The sequence below is a fragment of the Sus scrofa genome, chromosome X (assembly GCF_054392235.1).
Source record: "Sus scrofa isolate SSC_HxYL_T2T_F1_AM1 chromosome X, Sscrofa_HxYL_maternal_Yorkshire_Landrace_v2.0, whole genome shotgun sequence".
In the NCBI taxonomy this organism is placed as follows: Eukaryota; Metazoa; Chordata; class Mammalia; order Artiodactyla; family Suidae; genus Sus; species Sus scrofa.
Genome location: NC_139401.1, coordinates 112126996 through 112149661, shown reverse-complemented (window position 1 = coordinate 112149661; position 22666 = coordinate 112126996). Strand labels below are relative to the sequence as shown.

Here is a 22666-nt window from a genome sequence, read left to right as displayed (position 1 = left end):
GGCCTCCATCTCTTAGGTAAAATCACAATCAGGGTCTAACAACTTACTGAGATATCTGCATTGCTCCCTCCAAAGTGACCGCTTGGGTTGTTTATATAACAAGTGGAGAACAGCAGGCCAACATCTTCAGCTCCAGCACATCCAAATTCTGCTGAAATGTCTGCACACAAGCAAATAGCCAGGGTTGTCAGGGGCCTTAAAATAAAAGTCAAGTACCGTGCTCAATGCTATATCGAAAACATAATTTATCACATAAATAAAACTCCCTCAGCAGTGTCCTCTTTCCACACAAAGGACAATGGCACGTTAGCTCTTATTAAAACTATTAAGCACCAGAAGAAAAGCATCTTCAAAGTTCAGGGAGAGTCACAAGCTGCAAAGCTTGCAAACTACTTTTGAACCACTCAGTCTTCCACACATTTTGCCTGGCAGGCGCCATGACCTGAAATAAACTTGAAAGTCTCTAAGATGCAGAAATATCTGGTTGTGAATTCAGTGGTTAGCATCTAAGGCTTATATGGCCAACATCCTGGGCTAAGTCCCAATGTGAGCCAATTGGCCTATTTTTTCAGATATTATCTTTAAACATAGTCTTACTCTCTCTTAACTATGGGAGGGGAAAGTGTGTGAATCAGTGCTAACCCACCTTTATTAAGTGGAAACACAATTCAAAGAGAAAGTTCTATTGGCTGTTATCAGGAGCATCATCTTTTCATTCAAAAGTTAGTATATTTAAAGAAGTGAACACGAAACGTATAAAACATCAAGGAGTTCCTGATGTGGTGCAGTGGGTGAAGAATCTGACTGCCATGGCTCGGGTCATTGTGGAAGCACAGATTTTATCCCAGGCCCAGCACAAAAAGGATCCAGTGTTGCTGCAGCTGTGGCATAGGTCACAGCTGCAGCTCAGATTCAACCTCCGGCCTGGGAACTTCCATATGCTATGAGTGTGGCCATAAGAAAAAACAAAAACAAAAAACACTTACCAAGAGGCTACACCTGCTGAGAGGTGTTTATCTTGAGCTACATAAGAAAAGCAGGTGTTCATGTGGTCCACCTCAGAAGATGATCCCCACTCCAAATCAAGAGGAAAGGATTCTGATGGAGCAATCCCAATTTCTGACAAGGAGACTAGCAAGAGGGAATATAAAGGATATTTAGCAATAAATGACCAATGTATTATTATTTATAAGTAAATTGTAAGCACACAGGAAATGTTGTCATGGGCCCACCTTCTGAACCAATCAGTACGGAATTCTGCTTCCAAAGAGGTATGGAAGAGTGGCATGATCCACTGTGAAATCATCCTCAGAAATCACAAGAATGAGAAATTTTTAAACAGTTATGACATAACACGGCAGTTCCAGAGACCCAACAACATTAAAGTCCAAACACAGTGGATTTATTTTATGTGTGTATTTTCTGGACATGGCAGCTTCACAGGAGGGTAGCTACACTGGGGATGCTAATGACTAATCAATTCTTTCAGTACAATGTAGTCTTGGCTGGTTCTTGTTCACTTTTACTAGTTTTCTATTACCACTGCCCTGCAGTAGGTATTGCTCTTCCTTCCTCTTTCCTTGTATGTGTGTTGTTACTGTGAGTATCTGTTCAGATCCAGCGAGAAAAACAGAAACCACATTAGATATTTTTTTTCTTTTTTTTTTTTTATTTTCCCACTGTACAGCAAGGGGGTCAGGTTATCCTTACATGTATACATTACAATTACATTTTTCCCCCACCCTTTCTTCTGTTGCAACATGAGTATCTAGACATAGTTCTCAATGCTATTCAGCAGGATCTCCTTGTAAATCTATTCTAAGTTGTGTCTGATAAGCCCAAGCTCCCGATCCCTCCCACTCCCTCCCTCTCCCATCAGGCAGCCACAAGTCTCTTCTCCAAGTCCATGATTTTCTTTTCTAAGGAGATATTCATTTGTGCTGGATATTAGATTCCAGTTATAAGTGATATCATATGGTATTTTAACAGAGAGGATTTAATATAGGGAAGAACTGCACAGGTGTTAGAGGGTTGCAAAAAGAGAGAGATAATAGCTGCAAAAAGCAGCCACCACCTCTAAGGCTGGGGAAACAAAGGAAAGGGGTTGGAATTGTCAGAATATAGACAGATGGAGGATTCGCTCCATCGACGTGGGACCAACTCCTCTGAGAAGAGGATGCCAGTTATGCTGCTTCCGGTCCCTCTGAGGGAGCATGATGAGGCTGATGTTATGGGTATGGAAAGGAGCCGGAAAGTGCAGCCAGCTACTGCTGCCGGGGTGAAGGACTACTGTTACAGCAATACTGACTGGAACAGAAAGCCAGCAGGAAGGAGTGAGCCCCTTCTCCCTCCTCTAGCCTCCCAGAACCCGTTTATTTCCCATATTGTCAGGATCTATCAAAAATCCAGCTGGCAAAAAAACAAGTGTAGTTCGCAGAGTCCCAACCCCAGCATCACAGTGTCTTTCAAGGGGCAGTGTCTTTCAAGGGGCAAGTTTGGAGCTGTGAGACAAAAGCTCACTAACTAGCACACTACACAGTGAGGTGTTAGATTCCCATGTCATTGTTACTGCAGGAGTCACTCAGATATGCCTACAGTTTGGATGAAACGTTAATTAGAGTGGACTGTTTGCCACAGAGGATTTCATCATTACTGAATCCATAAGAAGCTGTTATTGGGAGACCTCAACCAGAGCTGCTCAGTGTGTTTGTGGGAGTGATTCTGAGTCCCCTCTTGTTGAAGCTTGGCTACTCAATATTCATCACCATTTTTTGCTTTTGTTCAAGCTCAAGTCCATAGCCTGCCTGCTTCCTTAAATGATTCTGTACACATGATAAGTGGTCAGGTGGCCAGTCTCCAGAGTTCTAGAAGCATGAAGCCTGAGCTGGGCCATCTGTTGAGTATGTGCTGTTTTGTATTACACATAGGGAAGTGGTGGGCAAAACCCGGAAGCGCACTGGAGGCTTAATGAAAATAAGACCAGTTAAATCTTTCCTCTAAATGTTCATTAGGCCATCTGTTCTTATTAGTGTCCTTATCATTTGGAAGCATTACAGAGTTAAGATAAGAGACACAATCTGTGAAATTCTAGTCTAACTTGAAATGAACTTTTGAGTGGAGCAATCATGAGTTGTGATATTTCTCTTCCCATTTAGAACCCTACCCACTTCTAAATATCTCCATGGTGAAATTTTTTAATAGTTCCTTCCTGAAATATTATACCGGAAAGCAGGGTTAGCAGTAGCTACAGAAATGAAAACATAATCTCAGAGTGGCTGATCAATGAAATCAGACCATTTCATAAAAGCCGTGCAGTCATACTTCTGGCCTGTAAATTGCTTTAGGTGCCAAAGGGAATTGGAAGCTTGGTCTATCCTGTCGAGCCAATACTATAATATTAACAACCTGCAACAGACAAGTTTCTGCAACTGCTCAGCAGGAAAGAACTCTATAGAATGATTCCAGGGACTTCTTCAAAGTCCCTGGCTCCCACTCAGGCAAAGCCTTGGCTTTCGAGAGGACAAGTAACCTCCTACTGCATGAAGACACACAGTCGTCTTCTCCTTACTCCAAATTCTCTCAGAATTCACGGTCTCATCACCTGGCCTCATGTGGGATTTCATGTTACCTTGGACTGTTCTCTGGTTGTCTTCTCTTCTGTATGTATATCTCCCACAGTGCTGGTATGTAAGAAATTCATCATATAAAATTTCAGTGGGTATTTAAGAAATACATATCAAATTAAGTTGAGAGACTCAAAAGAAAAAAAAATGGAACATGGCAAAGCTTTCGTATTCCTCTCCCCACCCGCAGAAGTGCTGAAAGGGTTAATTTCTTTGACTCTAATGATAAAACCCAAGATAGAGAGAGATACTAATAGTAAATCGGCAAGTAGCATCATGTACAATATGTTCTTCTTACAATAACAATCAAATTTACAAACAAATTAGCTGTGGAGTCTGAAGGACATTCTGTAGTTTTCACACTGGGCCTTCATCTCCTGCTGATAGATGACTTTGACTGTAAATTGAAAACTGGAAGTGGTTAAACATTCTGTGTATTCACAAGTGCCATTTCCAAAATTGAGGCTTCAGAGAGGAGATGCAAGAAAGGGTGACGGAAATTCAGAGCAATTATGCCTGTTATTAAGATGAGGTAGTGGCAATTACACAGTAGACTCATAGAGAGTGTGTACATGCTGATTGCTCTGAGGGAGACTGTAAGAACAAACTTTTATAGCACCCATCAGGCCTTGGGTCTCTAGAAGAAATAAAGATTTTCAACCCTTCTGTCAGTGTGCTTTTGGACAGGAACCATCTTGGAAGGGATACATGCTTTTTTTTCTTAATGAGCTTAAATGAAACTCTTATATAGCAGAGTGGTTTCATTCATTGTTTCTTTCCTGTTCTCAAGCTTTTTGGTTGCAAGACCCCTTTACACTTCTAAAAATTGTTGGAGACTTCAAAAAGTTTTTCTATATGTGGGCCGTATCTATTAATATTTACCTTATTAGCGAGTAAAAGTGTGAATTTTTTTAAACACAAAGATATAATAGCCTCAGGCACCCTCCAGAAAACTCCACTGTATACTCATAAGAAAGTACAAAAGGCAAGTAGTAGTATTTTTAAAATAGTTTTGACCCCACAGACCTTGACACAGTCTCAGGGATTCCTGAAGTCTGCAGACCAAAATGGAAATACCCTATTTCCTCAATTCTAAGACACCATGTATTCTAAATTATAGCATCAATTTGGTAACTTTGGGTAGTGAGGAGAAATGTGCTGTTAAACATATGTGTTGATTATAAAACACAACCTCACTTCAGACAATTTAAAATAGGGTAGGAAATTAAAATTGAGGAAATATGGCAACTCCCACTAACCTCAGTGGGTCTCTGGAAACCCAGATTTACCGACTCAAACAGGCTGATGAAAAATAGCTTTTCTTAGAGCTTTTTTGTGTTTTACAATTTTTAAAATGCTTTCATGGACTGAAAATGTTTCCATCAATGAGGCATTAATGTTTTCATTCGACAAACATTTGCCAATTCTAATACCAGATACTGGAAATACAAAAATGAATGAGAACCTCATTCTTGCCCTTGAGGACTCACAGACATAATAGAAGACAAAGGAAGGCAAACAGGTATTTATTGTATAATGGAGAGGCATTGGATCTGAATGAGTCACGGAGCTGGAAGAACAGCTTGATGGGAGCACCAAAGATGAAGCACTGGGTATTCAGGAACGCTTGAGGTTAAGCACTATGTTTAAGCAATTAGTCATCCTCATAACAAAGGGCTGCCCTAGTGGACTTTGCCACATGTGTCAGTCACTTTCAGACATTAATTTATGTCAATTTAATTTAATTTTGCAAGCACTGGTGATCTACCCAGAGATATAAACGTAGAAATTTGTTAGACTGGTTTGACCACAGTGGTATAGTCAGTAGCACCAGTCAAGTAAAAAGCCTAACAGAATATTTTCTTCATTGTGATTAGATTCAGCTGAGAATGACAGAACCCTCCCCACAACACGCACATGCACACGCGCACACATACACACACACCAGTGACAAGCAAGATAGCCAGATGTATTGTCCAGGACTGGGATGACAGTTCCATGAGGTCATCTGGGACCCAGGCCCCTATGAATCTGCCCTGCCATCCTAGCACATGACTTCCAAGTTCATGGCCACCTTGTGGTCTAAGACATCTGCTAACATTCCCATCACCTAAATCTGTATTGCATACTGGAAAAGGGGGCAAAAAAAAAGGCTCTTTCCAGTTGAGTCAGCTCTCCTTAAGCAGCCTTTCAAAGCATGAATTTTTTTTCTTTTCCTTTTAGGGCCTTATCCATGGCATATGAAGATTCCCAGGCTAGAGGTCAAATCGGAGCTGCGGCTGCCAGCCTACACCACAGCCACGGCAATGCCAGATCCTTAACCCACTGAGCAAGGCCAGGGGTCGAACCCAAAACCTCACGGTACCTAGTCGGATTCGTTTCTGCTGAGCCACGAAGGGAACTCCCAAAGCATGAATTTAAAAATGTGGATATTTGCACACCGACTCTTACATCTTGTTACCTTGAACTTTATCACATGGCTACAGATAATTGCAAATAAAGCTGGAATGTCTTCTATTCTAAACAGCAGTGCCCAAATTTTGAAACTAGGGATATACTACTAAGGAGGAAAGAGTGAATGAATGGTAGGGTAGGCCTAGAACTAGTAGTCTCTGCCACAGGCATCTTAATAACCACAAATTCTACATTTTGTTTTGATAGGGATACTGTCTGAGCTTCTTCAGAAAATTTGGTTTGGGGCAGTTGGAAAGGATAATGACACCTTTAAGAGGGATGGTTTTACTGATCTTGCTTTTAAAAAGTGGAGATTATTACAGGATGACATATATCAGCTCTGCTTTGAGGTTTTTTTGTTTTGTTTTGCTTTGTTTCCTCAGCTTCTAAAATGTTTTTGGAACATTGGGACAGATGTGATTTAATCAGAGGCTCTGCAGCATAATGATTCCAAAGATCAGTCCAATTCTAACTCTTGATTAGATTGATTCTGGTTATTCATCGGCAATGAATAATGAGACTTAAGTGTCAGTTTTTTTGATTGGGCAACCATGGACACAGACAATACATTTGACCAAAGGTTGAGGGATTCCTCAAACTCTCTAGTCATTATTCAGAGAAACACAAGAGTGTGGATATGAGGTAATGGAAAATAATTTGCCGGTTGACAAGTCCATGTAGTCCTGGTGTATTTCATCTTCTAATAATTTCCACTTTTTAAAAGCAAGATCAATAAGGGCCATCACTCTCGAAGGTGTCATCATGCTTTCCAATTGCAGAAAACCAAACTTTCTCCAGATGCTTTTTTCCCTCTTCTATAAATTTGAGGAAGCTCAGACAGTATCAGTGTCAAGAAATGAGAAGGCCATTTGAAAACTGACAAAAAGTGATGCTAACAATCTGGAGTTGTCAGCCTTTAGAAGCATGGCGAAATCTAACATGGAGCTGGCAGAACACCTGGCAGAGAGCACTGTGTCCCATCACTGGATCGTCCCCAGGGTCAGCATACTACAGAAGCCGTAATCATATGCTTCCTGGAAATTCCTACTGAGGAGGCCTCAGAGATCAAAATCAGTCATTTTTCAAATGAGCCATAAGGCTGGAAATGTAATAAAGAAAGGTGATGAGAAGTGTCCTATTTGGGATAGGGAGACAGGGCCTTTTGGAAAACAGCTGGTTTCTTCAGCATAGTTGACTTGGAGGAAAGACGTTAGCACTTCATAGCAATTGCAAAATATAGTGATAGTCATGATGTGTTTTTGAGTCTCTTCTGCGAAAGTTAAGTTCTTAAAATAGATGGAAGAGAACAGAGGTAGTCTATTGCTCTGTGTCACTAGCAACCCCTTGTACACCCTGGAAAATGAAGGAAATGAAGCCTGCTGAAGATCGTGAACTTCTTGAGGTCAGTACCCAGTCTCTCTTGGTTAGAGCTGGCTCCTTAGTGCCTAGCATAGCACCTAACATGAGATAAAGTGACAGTTATTGGCAAAATAAAATAATTAAAGTAGCATGTTCTACATTTGGAACTGTGCCAAGAGTACTGTTACAAATAACAGTGGGGAATCCAAGTAATAAGCTAAAATATTAGCCATGAAATTGGCTGACAAATGTATGTGAAATAATATATCCCAATATAAGCCAAATGTTTCTTGGAGAACACATGGCTTAAAAGAATTCTTAAGCAGTGGAATAAATGAACGTGGAGGAAATGGCTGGTGACAGAGAAGCAGGGGAAATCTTGAAAGAGCATGACAATGTGACTGCATTTAAGACTTCATGACATAACCAAGAAAGAGAACAGTGCAATAGTCAGACAGAAATCAGAAGAAATACAGGCATGTTCCATAATAAAAAGTAGCATTTACAGAGTTCTTTTGTGTACCAGGCACTGTGCTGAGTGCTTTATGTAGCTTTCTTTCATATAACTCCTATAATAAAGTTTTGAGAAGATATTATTACTATACTGAATTTCCAGATGAGGCAACTGAGGCTCAGAGAGGTTAACTGATATGCTCCAAGGTCATAGAGCTAGCAAATAATAGAATTTTGAATCCAGGAAGTCTTTTTTCTTTTTTAATGGCCGCACTGTGGTATATGGAAGTTTTCCAGGCCAGGGATAGAATCCAAGCCTCAACTGCAACCTACACCACAGCTGTGGCAATGCCAGATCCTTAACCTACTGCAGCATGGCAAGAACTCCAAACCCAAGAAGTCTTAACTCCAAAGCCTGAGCTTCTAACCACTTGCTTCTACTACATCAGAGCCTTTTCCTAGGGAGAGAGTATATACCTTCCATCAGATTCTCAAAGGGCTTTGTAAATCCAAAAAAGTCTGAGAAACAGTATTCCAGACTCTTAAGCATCTTGTCTGTCTGAATTTGCACTCAGATATGTGTGAGATGGTTGGGTGGAAGGCTGTATGAGTGTGTGAATGTTTTGGTGAAGAGCTGGCCTCCAAATTGGTTCTCCTACATCAGTCTAGACTCCCTCCATCCTCCCCCCCCAAACTGCAGCCTGAGTGATCTTTCTAAAGCACTAGTCTGACCACGTCAGCCCCCAACTTGAAAGATCTTCATTGACTCCTCAGCACCCACTGTTCAAATCTAAAATCCTTACCATACACAGCTCTTCATGACTTAGTGTAATCATCTCAACAAGTGACAGTTTTCTCCTCAGGGGACATTTGGCAATGTCTGGAGACATGTTTGGTTATTACAGCTCAGGGGAAGGTGCTACTTGCATTTAGTGAATAAAGGCCAGAGACACTGCTAAATATCTTACACTGCACAGGACAGCCCCCACAACAAAGAGTTATCCAGTCCCAAATGACAGTGGTGCCTCAGTGGAGGAACTTAAACCTAATCCCTGGCAAATATCTAAACTTCATTTACCAACATTACCTGCCCTGCTTTCTGCTCAGGCCATCCCAGACTGTAGTGAGTTCCCCACTCCCATGCTTCTCTACTTTTGTTCATTCTTTATCCTCTGCTGAGATCTCTCTTCCCACCTTGTTGCTTCTCAGTACCTTTGCTTTATCTTTCCCTCACTTGACTGTGGACTAATCAAGGCCAGGAAACTATTTTATTTACCTTTATAACAGTGCCTGGCACAGTAGGTACCACAAAGCATTGAACTGACAGATAACGGATGACAAAGAGAAAGAAAAATCATTCAACTCCTGATGAGTTTGACCTTCGCAGCCAAGAGAAGGTTGAAATCAACATTGGGGTTGATTCAAATGAGGTAAAAGGGAGGCCAGAGTTGGTGAGGAGAGGGTGAAGGACTGTGTCCTCTCTTCTGGGTGAGGAATCAGGTGGCACAGAGGCTAAGAGCAGATATCTGAAAATGGGAATATCAATAATTTCTTCCTCAAGTGATTGCTCTAAACATATAAAGTAATAATCCATGTAAAGAGCCTGACAAGTAGGAAGCACTCAATAAAGAGTAGTTACTTGTATTAAAGGCTCAGATGAATGGGCCTGTAATTTTATAGATGTTATTGATTAGGATCAGTTCAAAGGAAGGGGCAATACCTATGTGCATTTAAAAAGTAAGTCAATTTAGAGAAAAATATTAAGTCAATAATAGTGCAAGTGGTGTAGGGTAGGTAAGGCAAGATTCATGAAGCTGTTAGGCACACAACTGAAATCTGGGAAATAGAGCTCAAAGGGAGCTATAGTAAATGGTAACTAGACTAGATTCCTTCTTCTAGCGCTAAAAGTTTTATGACTTTGAAACCATTATTAATGTTAATACCATTTCCCATCCCTAATTTTGTCCAGACACTGGGCTGAGTATCTTCTGTCACTATCTCAGTTAATTCACGCAATCTCTCTAAAAGGTAGACAGACTATCATCAGCCCGTTTTCGTTGCAGATGCAGAAACCAGAGGCTCATAGAAGATACCTCATTTGTCTAGGGTTACACACTAAAACGGGAAGGAACTGGCCTTGAAACTGTTAGTGAGAGCCCCACTTTACAAATTATGGTCTGTGTCTACAGTGTGGGATGAAGTGTGTAACTGAGGAATTTTCTAGTTCAATCTAATCAAGGGATCATATTTAGATGCTGCTTTTACACATGGATTTTTTCCATAGAGGATTCTGCTCCTTTATAGAGTACTACTTAGGTCAAAATTAGCTGGCTCTTTAAACCAACTATGGGACTGGCTGACCTGAGAGTCAAGTGCCTTCAAGGCAAATTTTCAATTAGCAGAGGAAGACATGGCGCTGTCAAGGCTTGACATCCAGACCAAGAGCTCCTTTCTGCTCAGGGTTAGTTCTCAGGGAAGGTTGTTGGGAGACGGGCACATTCCACCAGCTGGCAGCTACACCAGTGACCTTTAATGCTGGTTCAGCTTAAATACATGTTGACATTTCAAACAAATTAATGTATTTTTACAAGGTGGGGCAACGACCGGAACTGAAGCCAAATGGTTTTTGCCTGCAAGCCGGGTCACTACGCAGATTCCAGAGCCTCACTGCTGTTCCTACAGCTCTTTCTGCTCCCACCACCCCCTAAAAGATATATTTATTTTCCCCCACAAGCTACTTGAACAAATACCAAGGGCCCTCAGAGGTTAACTTTAGCCCCAACTGAATCGTGTATAATTCTGGGGCCCTCTGCAACTAATAGATACTAATTCTGACTGCCACAATCAGCACAAAGACTCCATTCCAGATGTTAGGTTGTGTGTTATGGAAATGCCTTGGTATAAAGTACCACTTCCTTGAAAAATTACCTGGAAATGGGAGTATTTAACATGAGAAGGATGTAAAAGGAACTAACAACCTAAGAGAGGTGCAAAGGTCCCATTTCTGAAAAGACAGACCCTACACTACTAAGTAGCCACACGTCTTTCATCTGAGGCGATTTCAGAGACAAGCTGCCCAGTCAAATCAAATGGGAATTAAAGGGATTCTGTGTAGCCGGTACACAAAGTGCCTCAGAAGCACAAAGGCCACGTTAGTCACAGGAAACTGCCAGAGGGTGACTTATTTGATGGAAAAGAAAACAAACAGATACAATAGCTGGTGTCTTTTTGAGGCATTATTAAATCTAATAAACATGACACCAATAGTATTGACTTAAATCAGGTTGGGCGAGTTGGAGAATTTAACAGCTCATCTTCCAACCAGCAGCCTTTATCTCAGAGGCGGCCTTGACAGCAGAGAACAGAGTCTGAAACATGTCCTTCTCTGACTTCTGCCAGGTGTGTGCTGTCCCTGGCCTCTGCCCTGGCCTCAGCTCTCAGAGTGGGGATAATTAGAACGTCATTTCTGCCAGCTTTGTTTTTTCTGGGTCACTGACTTCAGACTTGATCAAAATAGGAGTGCTGTACTGAAATAAATTCATTTCCTCTTCCTCAGCCAGCCCCAGCTTATTTCCTGGGGGAGTGTGCTCCATAGGACCAGCGCACACAGCAGCTTCTGTACAAGTGTGGTAGTGTGTGTAGAGGTCCAGTGTGGGGGCACGTGGCCGAGAAGGAGCACATGGCACAGGTGCTCCATGTCCCAGCTTTGCCTCTCAGCGGCAGGGCACTGACAGGCAGAGGCCTCAGACAGACGTGCAGAGGAACACATCACAGCAAACTGCTCTGGGAGCTGTTAAGGCTGGTGTTTAATGTTTATCCTATGGCCTCAGTCTGAAAGGCTCTGTAGAACATGCATAACACAAGCTTAGCTTTATACTCCATTAGCATTCAGATTCCTAGCTGCCCAGAGGCATATGGTACTGACCGGACAAGGCCAGTCTATGCCCAGGCTGAGGCACGTAGACAGAGACAGGGGGACAGGATGAGTCTGCCCGGTGCCTGAGAGAGACAGGGACAGGGGGCAAAGAGCCCCAAGTGGTGCGGGAAGGGGAGGTCAGAGATAACCTTTGTCTTGTTTACCACATCACCAGTTGCCCTTCATTAAGAGACAGAATTAGAGTGGAGGCTTTATCTCAGACCGGCCTTTGTCCACTTCATCACTGAGTGGAAGGCTGCTTTCAACCAGGGGAATAGTGAGCCTTAGAATTCGATGACAGCCCATATCTTGTTTTCAGACTTTTAGATTCAATGGGAAAAACAAAGCTTTTCTTGGCCTGAGTGTCCTCAGTGTCTGACACAGCACTTGGCACAGGCACACACCACACACACACACACACACACACACAGCAGTCTTTTTGCTTCTAATTCCTTAATGTGTCTCAAATTCATCTACATCTCTCCATCCCCACTGTGGCCATCCTAATTCAGGCCACCATCATCCCTCACCTGCAAGAGCCTCTTAACCACCAGCCTGTTTCCCATCTCATCTCCTCCTCTGATAAGGTCTCAACAGCAGACAATGTCATCCCTCTAGAACCCAAATATGACTATATCACACCCCCACTTAAAGCCCTTCACTGGTTTCCCCTAGCCTTCAGAATAAAGCTGGACATGTACACCTCTCCATTTCCTGGTATATTAGTCTACTAGGGCTACCACAACAGAATACCACCAACAGGGTAGCTTTAACAAGAGAGACTGATATTCTCATAGTTCTAGAGGCATGTAGTTCAAGATCAAGGTGCTGGCAGGTTTGATTTCTCCTGAGATCTCTCTCCTTGGCTTGCAGATGACCACGCTCTTACTGTGTCTTTATCTCTGTGCATATATAGTCCTGGTGTCACTTTCTTTTTATAAGAACGAGAGCCCTACCCTTGTGATGTCATTTAATCTTTACCTCTTTAAAGGCCCTGTCTCCAAATACAGCCACATTAGAGGTTAGAACTTCAACATGCATGTTTTAGTTAGGGAGGCACAATTCAGTCCACAATACCTAGCCACTGTCTACCTCCTGATTCTCACTAATCACCTTTCCCATCACTCAGCCTACATTAGCCTTACTGAATTGTTCGTAGTAACTGGATGGGCTAGTCTCTCTAATCTCACCCATGCTGATTCCTCTACCTGGATTGTCCTCAACTCTGCTGCCTTCCATTTCCACCCCATTCCTCTCCTACTGGTTGTTGTGGACCCTGTTTAGGAAGTTCCACCTTCTCTGGAAATACCCTGCCTCCTGACTCCTAGTCAGTCTAAAGTGCCTCCTTCTAATGACACAAAAAGTAATTGCCTAATTGCTCTCTGAGAGCTCTCCTAGACCACGAGTCATGGTGAGCTTTTGAATCCCCAGATCCTAGCACAAGGCTTGCCATAGAGAAGGTACTCAGCAAACATCCAGCGAAAGAACAAACCAACCTGCTTCTTTGCTGAGAAAGGGAGGCTATGGAGTGAACCAAGCCAGGCCAGGTGAGTGGTGCATTACAACTTAGGATTCCAAATCACCAGCTGATGAACTGTACCTGAGTATTCCACCAGACGGATGCTAGGTTTATGTCACTGGAAAATCCTGTTGCAAAAGATTGCTGATAGAGTAAAATCAAGTTTCTCTGGCACTCTGCTGTCCAGACGCCTCTATGACTTTGCTCTTCTACACATCTAAGGGCAGTAAGAGAGATTTGCATCTCATAGCAACACAGAAGCCCTAACACAGTGGTTCTCAAACTTTATTGTGCTTCAGAATCACACCGAGGACTTGTTAAAACATGGATGGCTGGGCTCCTACCCCAGAGTTTCTGATTCAATAGGTCTAGGTTGGGGGCCTGAGAATTTGCATGTCTAACTAATTCCCAGGTGATGGTCTTGCCGCTGGTCCAGAAACCACACTCTGAAAAGGATACTTCTAGAATTACAGGGGAAAATAATTTATATTAGGTTGGCAATGGCATAAATGGTAAATGTGTTTCCCAGAACATGTAATCAATGGTCCCTCCCAACTTTGCCAGATAACACCAAAATTGCTGAAATCCATGAGAGAGGGGGCAACCAATAAGCCAATTTTTCTTTCAAGGTAAAAGTGCCCTGGAAATATATTGTAATCTAATTGTGTGTGTTCTTTTCTTTTTGCAGGTGCGATTAGAGTGGCCAACAGACCTTGCAGTCAATCCCATGGACAATTCATTGTATGTCTTGGATAACAACATTGTGCTGCAAATTTCTGAGAACAGGCGTGTGCGGATCATTGCAGGGCGCCCCATTCACTGCCAGGTGCCAGGCATCGATCATTTCTTGGTCAGCAAGGTAGCAATTCACTCCACTCTGGAGTCAGCTAGGGCCATCAGCGTCTCCCACAGCGGGCTGCTCTTCATAGCTGAAACAGACGAGAGGAAAGTAAACCGAATTCAGCAAGTTACCACCAATGGGGAGATCTCCATCATGGCTGGTGCCCCCACTGACTGTGACTGCAAAATTGATCCCAACTGTGACTGTTTTTCAGGTATGACCTTTTTATAGTAATTCACCAGCTCCCACTCTCTGTTTTCAAAAGAAACTGTGCATCAGAAAAGTCTAAAAAAAGGAGAGAAGTGTTACTTGTGAACACTGGAACGAGGCAGTGAAGAAAGCAGTATATTGGGGGTCAGATGGCTTAATATCTGGTCCTTGTTCTGCAGTGACTCACCGAGGGACCCTAAGAAAGCCATAAAACCTCTTCATGACTCACCTCATCTGCTAAGTAGAGATACCACATGACTCAATTATATCACCTTGCAGTTTTGAGGATAAATTACTATAATTAACATTTTGATATTCCAAGAAGTTAAGACCACTGTACAATGTAAGATTGTGATATTATTTGTACTTTGGAGGAAACCTATATTGACCGATCTAGCTAAGAAAAAAATTACTTCCACTAGGTGACTGGTTTCCAGATTAACAGTGTGTGCTGTTTGAAACCCAAAAGGACTAAGAACAGACTTCTTTGGAGATATATGAGCAAAATTAAATTCCACAATGGAGGGTTCTCATTACATCAGTCTGCTACTTACATTGTTGTGTTTTTTTAACCCAAAACTTTCTCCTTAACCAATAGTTATGAGAACTTCCAATTGAAATGGAGATGGGGGGAGCCTTTTCTCCAAAACATGGAGTGGATATTCCAGGTAGTAAACAGTCCTGTAAATGTCAATAGATACATTTATTGCCAGGATGTGGAAATCCATGCTACGTGCAGCCCTATTAAACTGCTCATCCAGGCCCAAATGATTCTTTTAACCTTTGCCTTTCCTTGAGACAGAGGAATCACGAGTGAGCAACTTGGTCGATATGACTTTTGATCAATATTTCCAATGTCTTCCTGGACAATTAGTTTTATAGTTATTTTGCTAATTGATATCTTTCTTCCAAGGCAAAACTGGAATGTTTATTCCAGTTATCAAATTTGATGTTCAGAATCATTGTCTTACTCACAGACTTAGTGTACTTTGACGATGTGACAATGGGAGTTAACAGAAGAAAGGTCCTCTAGGCATAGTAGGATTGGAAAGCCATAAGGTAGACCCCATGAGCATGGACAGGCATAAATCTCATGGATTTCCAGCCAGATTTGGGGTGGCTGTCATTGTTTGCTGTTTTTATACCTTGCAACATAATAGATATGGAACAGCAGGATTGAGGATTTCACGAAATTGGTGTTAACTGAGATAATTGCACTTATTGTTCATATTCAGTGGTACTCACTCAAGAATCGCGGATAATGGGTTTCAAATATCCAAGCAGGTCATGTGGAGAATGTCGGTTCACTGACTGTTCCCTTTAAAATGAATCTTGATGCACAGTGATTTCTATATATGGTGTGTTCATATAAATGCTTGTGATGACAGCTTTTAAAATCAGGGTCTTTCTCCCACAGGTGATGGTGGCTATGCCAAAGATGCAAAGATGAAAGCCCCTTCCTCCTTAGCAGTGTCGCCTGATGGTACTCTCTACGTGGCTGACCTCGGGAATGTTCGAATTCGTACCATTAGCAGGAACCAGGCCCACCTGAATGACATGAACCTTTATGAGATTGCCTCGCCTGCTGACCAGGAACTCTACCAGTTCACTGTCAATGGAACCCATTTGCACACCTTGAACTTGATAACGAGGGACTATGTGTATAATTTCACCTACAATGCTGAGGGTGACTTGGGTGCAATCACCAGCAGCAATGGCAATTCTGTTCACATTCGCCGTGATGCAAGTGGGATACCCCTTTGGCTTGTGGTGCCTGGTGGGCAGGTGTACTGGCTGACCATAAGCAGCAATGGGGTCCTGAAGAGAGTGTCAGCCCAAGGCTACAATCTGGCCTTGATGACCTATCCTGGGAACACAGGGCTTCTGGCTACCAAAAGTAACGAAAATGGATGGACAACCGTTTATGAGTAAGTTTCTAATTCTCAACATGGGCTTTGTTAGATTTTTATTTGAAGTTGTATTACAGTGGGAGAATGACTTAGTAATTGTAGGCTGTTGCATGCTATTTTCTCCTAACAACCACAATAGAAAAATGAAAAGTCAAGGAGAAAATTTTACCCAACTCCTAGGGTTCAGACCCATTTCTCCAGAGCAGTTTTGCAGAGCGTAATAATAAAAACATGGGCTGAATGAAAAATCAGGGGCGATGCTGCAGGAGATAGGAATGAGGCAGAAGTCCATGTACTTGAGAAAGTTACAGCATAGCTAGGAAGACGAAAAATTTTTATTTAACAAAACTAGAAAATAGTTCTAAAGGAGCAAAGGAGCAATGTAGTTTAACTAGTATTTATTGGTCCCTGTGGAGTTGAGTGAATGAATGAACAAACGTGTGCCCAGCCCAACTCAGTATCACTTGCTGTGGGAGGTAAGAACAATGGACCGTGGAAAACAATTATGAAACAATCTGGGGCAAATGCCGAACAGGAGAGGCTGCAGTCCACTGGCTGCTTATCGGAAATGTGGAGTCCAAGGCTCCAGTACAGGCTTGCGCCCCCCGACCCAAGTTTCCCTGCACAAATCAAAGAATCGAGCACATCTTAGTATTCACAGAGCGAATCTGTGATAACTTTGTTTCACTGGGAATTAACACAAGCTACTAGGAAGTCTCCTGACATGGAAATAGATGCCATTGTCATTGCCTTTTAAGGGTGGACAACCTCGTTTGCAAGTCAACCCATTTAGAAAGCTAGTTTGCCAGCATTGGCAGGTATCTTCCCTGCAAAGGGAATTGCTGGATTTTTACCAGTTTACCGAGTGAAGATAATCCACGAAACTGAAATGGCATTAAAGTTGAGGGATGTGAGAAGTGGAAATACTAAGTATGAGGAATTCCAGGTGTGACCCTTGCATGGAGGTGTAGGGAATATGAAGAGAATAGGTCCAATCCTCCGAAAGTCTCATGAGGAAAAGAACAAAACAATTGGCCTTCAAATTTTGGACCATTTCCCAAAGGAAATGCCACTTATACAAAAGAGCTGGACAGCTATTTTAGTTTCACTTAGAAAAATGTATTCAGGTGTTTCTGTTGCAGGTCTTCCTCTATTTCTTGAAAATTTTTCTCTTACATCTTAATAAGAGTAATAAAGCTACTTTTCACTGAAGCTTTACTATGTGCCAGGTACTGAGCTAGGTGGTTTTCATAAAGTGTTTTGTTTGATCACCAAAATATCAACATGGGACAGGTGCCCCTGGTATGCCGATTTTATGGATGAGGAAATCGATGCACAGAATAGTTAACTTGTCCTTATTCACACAGATGTCCAGGATTCAAACACCAACAGTCTCACTCAAGACCCCACATTTTGAATAGCCTTAAAAAAGGTAAAATTTCTAATGAGAGTATCTTCTTTTAAAAATCCATGGAAGATCACACTGTATCTGAAGTTAGACAAACTCTTTTGAAAGCTAATGGTTAAAGTCAGTTCGGCAACAAGAAATGGCAGAAGTAGTAACTAGTTTTCAAAATAACCCATTCAACCATTCACTTATCATCATAATGTATACTTGAAATATATGCAGTTTCATTAATCAATTATACCACACTGAAACTAGAGACAAAGCCCACAAATTAACCAATTCAACCATTTGTTTATTTCTTCAACAAATATTTGCTAAGCACCTACTATTTGCTTGGTCTGGTGCTGGGGATACATGCATAGAACTTCAGATGGTGGTAAGTTCTATGGAGGAAATAGAGCAGGGTAAAAGGGAGTAGAGGGGGGTTTTATTTAAGGTTGGGGGGTCAGGAAAAGCCTCACTAAGAAGGTGACATTTGAGTACATGCCTGTAGGAAGTGAGGGAGTGAGTCATGTGGGTATCTGGGGGAAAAGGAGGGGGAGAATATTCCAAGCAGAGTGAATGCCAAGTGCCAAGGCCCTGCAGCAGGAACAGACCTCATGTGTTCAGGGAACAGTAAGACAGCCACTGTGATTGGAGTGTCATGAACAAGAGTAGAAAGGAGATGAAATCAGTGAAGTGACCAGGGCCATTTCATGTAGGGCCTTGCAGCCTTTTGTAAAGACCTGACTTTGACTCTGTGTAAAAGGTGGAACCATTGGAAAGCTTAAAGTAAATGAGTGACATAATCTAACTTACATTTTTAAAGAAATTTTTACATTTTTAATCCTGGGAAGTTCCCTGGTGGCCTAGCAGTTAAGGATCCAGCATTGTTAATGCTGTGGCTTGGGTCACTGCTGTGGCGTGGGTTCAGTCCCTAGCCTGGGAACTTCCACATGCCATGGGCATGGCCAAAAAGAAAAAAAGGAAAAATAAAGTGATGCACTTCCGAAAAAAAAGAATTGCTCTGTATTGAAAACAGACTGTACAGTGAAAGCAGAGGAATCTAAGGGGAGGGGGCTATTGCAATAATCCAGGCAAAATGGTGACTTAGCCAAGGCAGTGAGGGCAGTAAGAAGTGGTAATATTCCAAATGTATTTTAATAATAGAGCTACCAGGACTAATTGACAGATGGAACGTGGGATGTGGGGAGAAAAAAGGGTCAGAAATACCTCCAGAGTTTTTGACCTGAGCAACCAGGTATTGGGCTTTTCATTTAGCAGGATATGGAAGACTAAGCAAGAAGTACATGTTGGATATGATCACTTTAGACATCCAAGGGAAATCGTCAAGTTGGCAATGTGATATACGAGTCTAGAGCTGAGGGGAAAGACTAGAGATTTAAAACTTCTAGATCCATATTTGGCATCCACCAGTGTTTTAATTGACCTTAAAGCCATGGGAAAGTGAGTGTACACAGGGAAGAAAAGGGATCTGATGATGGAGCCTGGAACCCTCCAACATTAAGGGTTGAGGACATGAGGGGGAACCAGCAAAAGAGACAGAAAAGAAGTCCAGTGAAGTAGGAAGAAAACCTGGATGCCCTGGAAGCAAAGTAAAACAAGTGATTCAAGGAGAAAGGAGTGATTGGCCGTGTCAAAACTCCTGATAAGTCAAGTAAGAGAAGCACTAAGAATTGACCATTCCTTCTAGCATGGTGGAGATCATTGCTTACCTTGATGAGCAGGTGCTATGACACAGTGGGGGACAAAAGCTTTAGCAGAGCAGGTTTCACAGAGAATGGATGCACATGTGTTCATAGAAGTGTTATTCAAAATAGCCAAGAGGTGTAAAGAAACCATGTCCATCAAATCATGAATAGCCTAACAAAGAGTGGTACATTCATACGATGCAATGTTCTTCATCCTGAAGAGGAATGAAGTTCTGGTACGTGTTCCAGTATAGATGAACCTCAAAGACATTATGTTGACTAAAAGAAGCCAGATAGAAAAAGGACAAATATGATATAGTTCCGTTTATATGAGATGTCCAGAAAAGGCAAATTCATAGAGACAAAGTAGATTGGTGGTGGCCAAGAACTAGGGCGAGGAGTGAATGGAGCGTGATTGCTAATGAGTACTAGATTTATTTTAGGGGCGATGGAAATGTTCTAGCAGTGGTGCTGAGGGTTGCACACATTGTGAATGTACCAAAGGCCTCTGAATTGTGTACTGTGTACTTTTAAATGGTGACTTTTATAGTAGGTTAATTATATTTCAATAATGATAATAAAGAGAGGAGCTGGGAGGACAGTTTGGAGACAGTGAGAAAAGAACTCTTCTGAGGAGCATTGCTGGAACAGGGAGCAGAGACACTGGAGCAGAGGGGGAATGGAGCAAACAGAAGGAGGCTTTTACAGTGAGACCAATAACAGTATATATATGTAAGCCGATGAAATGGTCCAATACAGAGGGGAAAGTTGATGATGCCAGATAGAGGCGAGAATGTTGCAAATCAGATGGTTTGCGGGCCCAGCTTCTGCCATGGCACCGTGATGCCGGCTCCCGGTGGCAAGTACAGTACTTCCAGTGAGTGGAGCCCAGGCTGTTATCAGTGAGTGAAAAAGTTGGCATCGTCGTTGTTAGGTAACCACTCTGGAGGCTTTAAGAGATGAAAAACACAGGTATTCACATGGGGGTAATCATGGAATTTTATGGCCACAAAGAAACATTGAGGTCATTTTACAAATAAGAAAACGGAGGCCCAGAGTAGGGAAGTAACTTGCCCACTCACGTTGCTAGTTGGCTGGGCTTAGAGTCCTTTGAGCTTCTAGCCCAGTGCTCTTTCCACTGCTGTCACATGGCCTTCCAGGAAAAGGAAGAGGGTTGGGGGTTGCAAGAGTGATGGTGGGGAGTTCCCATCGTGGCTCAGCAGAAACGAATCTAACCAGCATCCACAAGGACACAGGTTCGATCCCTGGCCTCGCTCAGTGGGTTAAGGCTCTGATGTTGCTGTGGCTGTGGCATAGGCCGGCAGCTGCAGCTCCGATTAGACCCCTAGCCTGGGAACCTCCATATGCCTCGGTGCAGCCCTAAAAGGACAAAAAAAAAGAGTGATGGTGGGAAGTCTGGGGAGCTAGATTTCCCCTCCAGTGGCAGGAGAAGAGGAGTATGATAGCGCCATGAAAGGGAAAGGGGGGCTGAATATCTCTTTCTTCCCTTCAATTGATTATCTGCAGCGACAGTGAGGAGAAATGACACAGATGACACTGAACAGTGTGGACCATCTAAACGGGATTTTTTTTTTTGTCTTTTTTTTTTTTTTTTTTTTTGGCATTTCTTGGGCTGCTCCCACGGCATATGGAGGTTCCCAGGCTAGGGGTCTAATCGGAGCTGTAGCCACCAGCCTATGCCAGAGGCACAGCAACGCAGTATCCAAGCCGCGTCTGCAACCTACACCACAGCTCACGGCAACGCCAGATCGTTAACCCACTGAGCAAGGGCAGGGACCGAACCCGCAACCTCATGGTTCCTAGTCGGATTCGTTAACCACTGCGCCATGACGGGAACTCCTAAACGGGATTTTTAAATACATCTTGTGCGGTTGTAGTAGGTGGGCTTGTCTTGTGTGATGTGTTTTTGTTTTGATCATTTGTCGATTTTCATAATTCCATTTGACTTGGGCCAGGATCAAAATTGCACAGCCCTAGTATTAGTACTTGATGCTTGACTGCCCCTAAGTGTCCTGAGTGTCAGGGGAAAAGCTGACCAGAGACTCAGGGCTAACAGGGAGGTGACTGTCAAGGCAGGGATTTGAAAGAGGCAGGGGTTATGGCCGTTGGGCTGACGGGCTCCTAATGGCCATGACCTGCCCCTGTGGAGGTCCAAGAGAGGGCTCGAAGCAGCCTAGCCTTCTTTGACCCAGGCTACAAGAACAGCCAAGATGCCCTTGCTTGTTTCACAAGCATTTTCCTGGCAAAGGCTTCTGCTACGCTCAACTGAAAAGGTCCCAGACTGAGGCCAAAGTGTCAGTTTTGTCACTGCTGCCTGTGCAGGCTGAGATGACAGTTCGTCAGGCCCTTGACCTTTGTGGGAGCCCTCCACTCCAAGAGAACTATGCGTTTCCATGATCTCTTGATCCCTAGTTTTCTGTATCTTCTCTGTCTCAGGACTTCGTTCCTACATTTCCCACCCCCACTCCCAAAACGACATTCGACATTCGCTGACAACTTGGAAATGCCCTCGTGATAGCTCTGGGTGCCTTCTAGGCTGTTTTACAAATGCTCAGTCTTATAGAAGATGGCTAAAGAGAGGTTCTCCCTCCTCCCTGATAAGATTAGCAGGGAGGGGGTGGGGAGCAAGGTAAACATGCCCTGGCTCTGGGTGAGATATTTCCCTAAGCCTGGGATGTGATTCTTATGCAGAACTGGTTATGTAAATGAACAGTCAGCCCAAACACATCACATTGAAGTGTTGCCAGTACTTGCCAGAATCTCAGAGTCAGGAGGGAACTAAGGCACCAAGTGCTCCAGCCCCCTGCCTCTAGGCAGACAGAGGATTTCATTTAAGCAAGAACATAGAATTTCCAACAGTGGAGTTCCCTGTTGGTTCAACTGGTTAAGAATCCTGCATTGTCACTATTATGGCTCTGGTAACCTCTATGGCCTGGGTTCCATCCCTGGCCCGGGAACTTCTGCATGCCATGGTCATGGCCAAAAAAAAAAAAAAAAAGAAAAGAATTGCCAACAGTCCCTTCATATCTCCAGAGATAGACTGGACACCTTTGCTCATTCCCCTCCCCTGGTGTTTTATGCCTTTGATAAGGATCAAGAATGGACAGATAGGAGTTCCCGCTCTGTGGTGCAAAGGGATCGGCAGCGCCTTGGGAATGTTGGGCCGCAGGTTCAATCCCTGGCCCCCTGCACAGTGGGTTAAGGATCCAGTGTTGCCGCATCTGTAGCTTAGGTCACACCTGAGGCTCAGATCTGATCCCT

The 22666-nt window shown here is 43.0% G+C and overlaps 1 protein-coding gene across 11 annotated transcripts in view; it reads left to right on the top strand.

The window, feature by feature from the left end:
- The window catches only part of TENM1 (teneurin transmembrane protein 1), a 908801-nt gene that overhangs the window by 852862 nt on the left and 33273 nt on the right, over positions 1 to 22666 (top strand). For all 11 annotated transcript variants that reach the window (XM_021080671.2, XM_085007213.1, XM_003135358.6 and 8 more), the window contains 2 exons: positions 14013 to 14379; positions 15793 to 16303. In XM_021080671.2, the coding sequence (XP_020936330.1) occupies positions 14013 to 14379; positions 15793 to 16303 (878 nt within the window). The remainder of the gene's footprint in view (positions 1 to 14012; positions 14380 to 15792; positions 16304 to 22666) is intronic.